The sequence below is a fragment of the Callorhinchus milii genome, unplaced genomic scaffold (assembly GCF_018977255.1).
Source record: "Callorhinchus milii isolate IMCB2004 unplaced genomic scaffold, IMCB_Cmil_1.0 Scaffold19, whole genome shotgun sequence".
Classification (NCBI taxonomy): Eukaryota; Metazoa; Chordata; class Chondrichthyes; order Chimaeriformes; family Callorhinchidae; genus Callorhinchus; species Callorhinchus milii.
In genome coordinates, this window is record NW_024704760.1 from 13,197,414 (window position 1) to 13,203,576 (window position 6,163).

At 54.7% G+C, this 6,163-nt stretch overlaps 1 protein-coding gene across 1 annotated transcript; it reads right to left on the minus strand.

Annotated features, from left to right (window-relative positions):
- On the minus strand, positions 1–3,909 carry LOC121850450 (extensin-like). The gene is made up of 3 exons (XM_042342265.1): positions 3,900–3,909; positions 1,103–1,512; positions 1–990 (listed from the first exon to the last, which is right to left on the minus strand). Exons 1-3 carry the CDS (start codon positions 3,907–3,909, stop codon positions 1–3), a joined length of 1,410 nt encoding a protein of 469 aa, XP_042198199.1.
- Positions 3,910–6,163: the final 2,254 nt, after the last annotated feature.

Here is a 6,163-nt window from a genome sequence, read left to right on the forward strand (position 1 = left end):
TCAAAGTGGGTCAGGGGCTGAAAGCGGGGCCGGGGGCTGGAAGCACTGCCAGGTGCTGGAAGCGGGGCTGGGGGCTGGAAGTGGGTCCAGGGCTTGGAAGCGGGTCCAGGGCTTGGAAGCATATCCGGCACCTGGAAGCATGTCCGGCGCCTGGAAGCGGGGCCGGGGGCTGGAAGCGGGGCCGGGGGCTGGAAGCGGGGCCGGGGGCTGGAAGCGGGGCCGGGGGTTGAAAGCAGGAGCGGGGGCTGGAAGCATGTCCGGACTGGGAACGGGTCGGGGCTGGAAGCGAGTCCAGGGGCTACAAGTGGATCTGGGACTGGGACACGGGTCTGAGGCCTGGAAGCGGGTCCGGTGCCTCGAAGCGGGTCTTGGGCTATAAGCTGGTTCAGGGGCTGGAATTGGGTCGGGGACTTGGAGCCGGTCGTGGCCTCGAAGCGGGTCCGGGGGCTGGAAGCGGGTCCGTGGGCTGCAAGCGGGTCCGTGGGCTGCAAGCGGGTCCGTGGGCTGGAAGCGGGTCCGGGGGCTGGAAGCGGGTCCGGGGGCTGGAAGCGGGTCCGGGGGCTGGAAGCGGGTCCGGGGGCTGGAAGCGGGGCCAGGGGCTGGAAGCGGGTCAGGGGGCTGGAAGCGGGTCAGAGGGCTGGAAGCGGTTCCTGGCGTTGGAAGCGGGTCTGGGAGCTGGAAGCGGACCTGGGCGTTGAAAGCAGGAGCGGGGGCTGGCAGCAGGTCCGGACTGGGAGCGGGTCGGGGCTGGAAGCGGGTCCAGGGGCTACAAGTGGATCTGAGGCCTGGAAGCGGGTCCGGTGCCTGGAAGCGGATCGGGTAAGGTGGAAACAGATCCGGGGTCTGGAAGCGTGTACGGGGCCGAAGCGGGTCTTGGGCTGTAAGCGGGTTCAGGGGCTGGAATTGGGTCGGGGACTTGGAGCGGGTCGGGACCTCGAAGTGGATCTGGGGGCTGGAAGCGGGTCCGTGGGCTGGAAGTGGGTCCGGGGGCTGGAAGCGGGTCCGGGAGCTGGAAGCGTGTCTAGGGTCTCGAAGCGGGTCAGGTCTGGAAGTGGGTCCGGGGGCTGGAAGCGGGTCCGGGGCATGGAAGTATTTCCATCACCTGGAAATTGGGCCGGGGGCTGGAAGCGCAGCCGATGGCTTGAAGCGCGGCCGGGGGCTGGAAGCGGGACTGCGGGCTGGAAGCGGGGCCGGGGGCTGGAAGCCTGTCCGGCGCGTAGAAGCGGGGCCGGGGGCTGGAAGCCTGTCCGGCGCGTAGAAGCGGGGCCGGGGGTTGGAAGCCTGTCCGGCGCGTAGAAGCGGGGCCGGGGGTTGGAAGCGGGGCCGGGGGCTGGAACAGCGGCCGGGGGCTGGAAGCAGGGCTGGAGGCTGGAAGCGGGCCGGGGGGCTGGAAGCGGGTCCGGGGCTGGAAGCGCGTCCGGGGCCTGGAAGCGGGGCCGGGGGCTGGAAGCGGGGCCGGGGGCTGGAAGCGGGGCCGGGGCTGGAAGCGGGTCAGAGGGCTGGAAGCGGTTCCTGGGGTTGGAAGCAGGAGTGGGGAAGATACTGAGTATCTTTGATAAGGAGTGCCAGATAAAACACAAAATACTGCAGATGGTGAAAATCTGAAAACAATACAAGTGGCTGGGAACCCTCAGCAGGTCAGGCACATCTATGAAGAAAGGAAAGTGAGTCAATGTTTTGGGTCCATGAACCTTCGTCAGAACTGGGGCATGTTGGGAGAGGCTTTTAAGGGCTGACAGAGAGGCGGGAGGTAGGGCAAGGTAAACAAAGGAGAAAATGGGGTAGAGGGCAGAGATAATGGGTTAAAGAGATGTTAATGATGCAAAACAAAGGATGGGGGAGGGGAATTGCAACAAAACAGAGAATAGAGATGTTAATACTGCAGAACAAGGATGTACTGATAAATTGATAGATTGGCAGCAAGGCAGCAATTAAGGTGATCAGGCCATGACAATACTAAACACCTTGGCAGACCCAAGTTTCACTTCATGAGAGAGAGAGAGAGAGAGAGGACAACTGGATTAAAGAGGTTTGGATTATTTATTTATTATTCAGAACTCTGCAGCTCGTGTACTGTCCCGCACCAGGCTTCGCGACCACATCATCCCACCCTCGCCCTCGCTCGCCTCCACTGGCTCCCCATCCCCCAGAGGATCGAATTTGAGATCCTCATCCTCACCTACAAGGCCATTCACGGCCTCGCTCCCTCCTACCTCTCCGACCTACTATTCCCCCACGTGCCTGCCCGTACCCTCTGTTCCTCTGGCTCTGGTCTGCTCCACATCCCCCGCCCCAACCGCCCTACCATCGGTGGCCAGGCTTTCAGCCTCTCAGCCCCAAGGCTCTGGAACTCCATCCCCCAGTGCTTTCACCTTGCTTCCTCCCTTTCCTCCTTCAAGGCCTCAAGACCTTTCTCTTCAACCATGCCTTCAGCTCCCCTCTTGCCTCTCTACTCCCTCCCTTCCCTCCCCTCACCCTGACCATTTCCCCCTGCTCGGGTCCCGACCCAACTGTCCATCACCTTGGGACGTCCCCCTGACGTGAAAGGTGCTCTATAAATGCAATCTTGTTGTTGTTGTTATTTGGGGGGTCATCTTCCTCACTTGGCAACGGACTGTCAAAATTAAGTTCACCCTCTGTTGTGGTCTTTCTCGCTCTGTCTCTCTCATTCCAATTGCTGAGCCAGGCAGGTCCACACCACTCCAGGGCTCTGCTGATGGCTGCCCAGCCCAGCCTGGCTCGTCGGTAGAACTTGGATGGACAGACCAGTCAGTCAGTCTGGGAAGCAAACATTTTTTGCAATTGGCTGCTGCTAACACTGCAAGCCAAAGCCCCACGGGTAGGGTAGGGTTTTTGACGTATTTTTACAACAAATGAAATATTGTGTAGAGATTGTAACAACTCCAGGCTGGCACAGGGAAATGGTGGGAGTATGGGGGTGAAGAGGTGAATGCCAGAGGAGGGCGTCAAGATCGAGGGTGGGGGGAGTTGACTCCATGTTGCTCTGCGTAGGACATTTCTATTATCAAAGAAACACTTCCTGGAGGCTGTCCTTCACTTTGAACTTGTGAAGCAATATTTTGTCTCTAATCTGAAAACCACAGTTTGCTATTCACGCTGTTAATGTAACAAGCAGAACTTTGCAAACCAGAAGTCGCAATTCATCCAATTAATCAAATATTAAAAGGATTACAATTTCGCCCTCAATTTATATATTAACCCTGACAATATTGACAAAATGGTCAATATTCTGCAAACAGAAATCTTCAATCACTGTTTTCTGGCGTCCTCCAGGGCTCAGTTCTTGTCTCCTCTTTAATATCTACATGCTCCCCCTTGGTGACATCATCCACAGACATGGGGTCAACTTCCACGTGTATGCAGATGTCACCCAACTCTATCTTGCTACCTCCACCCCCAGACCCACTGCTGTCCTGACAGACTGTCTGTCGGACATCAAGTCCTGGATGAGGGCAAATTTCCTACAGTTGAATATGAACAAGACTGAGGCCCTCCTGATTGGCTCACGGCAGCGCCTCAGCACCTCAGGCTCTGGCAGCATCACCCTCCATGGTGTACACTACAACTCACCAGTCAGTCAGGAACCCGGGTGACTTGTTCAACCCTCAACTGTCTTTTCTTCCCCACATCCAAGCCATGACCCGCTCTGCCTTCCCTCACCTCCGTAACATCACCCGACTCCATCACTACCTCACCCTTCAGGCCTCTTGAGTTTAGGCCTGAAACTCTTGTTCATGCCTTCATTACCTCCAGGCTCGACTATGCAAACGCCCTGCGTGTCGGCCTTCCCAACTCCTCCCTCCACAGGCTATTCCAGAACTCTGCAGCCCGTGTCCTCTCCCGCACCAAACTCATGACCCCATGTCCCCCACTCTCACCTGACTCCATTGGCTCCCTAACCTTCAGAGGATCCATTTCAAGATCCTGGTCCTCACCTCCATGGCCTCGCCCCACCCTACCTCTGCGACCGCCTAACCCCCTACCAACCCGCCCGCTCCCTCCACTCAGTCGGCTCCGGCCTGCTCCACGTCCCCCAACCCACCCACCATTGGCGGGAGAGCCTTCAGCCACTCTGCCCCCAGCCTCTGGAACTCCCTTCCCCAATCACTCCACCTCGCCCCCTCCTTACCTCTTTCAAGTCCCGCCTCAAGACCCTCCTCTTTGAACATGCCATCGGCCACCCCCATTCCCCTCCCCTCCCTTCCCCCCCACCGACCCCAGCTCGGGTCCAAAATGCTGTCACTGTCCAGTGCCTTGGATCATCCTCCCAACGTGAAAGGCGCTATACACATGTAATCTCGTTATTGTTGTAATGTACAATATGAAAGAGGCAGAGGCTAGCTGACAATATCATAAATACTGATTACACAGGCCACAGATTACTCCTCACCAAAGAAAGTTGATCTTACTAAAATATTCTGAATCTTAGTGACTTTTAAAAACACGCACAAGCTGGGGATCTCCAGTCTTGACAAAACAACAACAACAAATTTCCAAGGCGCGGGAGGCCTCAGATAGAACATTATAGAGGTTAAAAATGTTAAATGAGATTGAAAAAGTAAGACAATAGGATAGAGAACAAGAGGACACAGGTGTAGAATTTAAAGGATAATTTCAGGACAGACACCAGAAAGGGTTTCTCACTCAAAGGGTAACTAGGGCAGGTTCCTAGACCAGGTGGCTGAGGGCTATTGATGGTGGGAGAGAGAGAGAGAGAGAGAGGAGGGGACGGTTCGAAGGAGATGAAATGAGATTGAATGGACTGAAGGGCTTTCTTCATGCGAATCAATCTTGTGAAAATCTGATGCCTGAAACCTGTTACTCTCAGCCCTCAGAGTTAGCAGTCTCCTCGCTGGTCCCACTCCCACCTCGGCTTCATCCCACAAAAGCTGTTAAAGTCAGGTAGTATTTGGAAAATTGTTAACTCTGCTCTTCACTGGTGTTTAACGATGAGAACTGCAGGATTGCAAAGTATCTCTGAATTTCTGCAATTCTGCCTGATCATAATCTAATGTGGAGTCCTGTAGCTCAGTGGTTAGAGCACTCGCCTTGCAAGCAAGAGACCTGGGTTCAATTCCAGGCAGGACGAAACCTTGGGTAAGTTTCCTTACTCCACACAGAGCCTAATAATAATCCCTGCAAAACAAAAACAATAATAAATTGGTCATTTTCAATCCACGACTGCTTGTAGGGCACTGCTATGCACAATTAGTTGCCGCGTTTCGCCCACAAATATACAGTCAATTCACTTTACAGCATATTCTGTGAAGTGCTTTGAGACGTCAAGAAGACGTGAAAAGCGCTATATCAATGCAAGGATTATTACTATTATTATTATTTGATCAAAGTGATCGAATTTGTGAGCAAAATGCTCTGACAGACAGAAGATTCCCAGCAATACATGTGCTTGTAGCTGTCTAACATTTTATCTTCTGTCCTATTTAACAAAAATCTATAAATGATAATAATCCTTGCATTTGATATAGCGCCTTATCATGTCATTAGAACGTCAGGATATACTGTAAAGTGTAATGACTGTGTATTTTGTGGAAGATTTTTTGTGGCAGCCACTTGTGCACAGCAGTGTCCCACACACAGTCGTGGAAGGATGACCAATTTTATTTGAGGGACTGTTGGGCAGGACATTGGGTGAAAGAAATTCCCTTTTGTTTTCACATAGCGCCATGAGATCTTCAACGTCCACCTGAACAGGCAGACAGGACCTCAGTTTAACATCTCATCCGAAGGACGCCTCCTTTGACAATGCAACAACAACAACAACAACAACAAGATTCCACTTATAGAGCGCCTTTCACGTCAGGAGGACGTCCCAAGGCGCTGCACAGTTGGGTCATGACCCGAGCAGGGGGGAAATGGTCAGGGTGAGGGGAGGGAAGGGAGGGAGAGAGGAGGGGGGAAATGGTCAGGGTGAGGGGAGGGAAGGGAGGGAGCGAGGAGGAGGAAGAGAGTCGAGAGGGGAGCTGAAGGCACGGTCAAAGAGAAAGGTTTTGAGACCGGCCTTGAAGGAGGAAAGGGAGGAAGCAAGGCGAAGGCACTGGGGGATGGAGTTCCAGAGCCTGGGGGCTGAGAGGCTGAAGGCCCGACCACCGATAGTAGGGCGGTTGGGGCGGGGGACGTGGAG

Excerpts from the sequence above, each read along its gene's own strand:
- LOC121850450 (XM_042342265.1), bottom strand. Across the intron at positions 991-1,102 it reads GCCCCCGGCCCAATTTCCAG|CCCCCGGACCCACTTCCAGC; the intron begins GTGATGGAAATA and ends ACCCGCTTCCAG.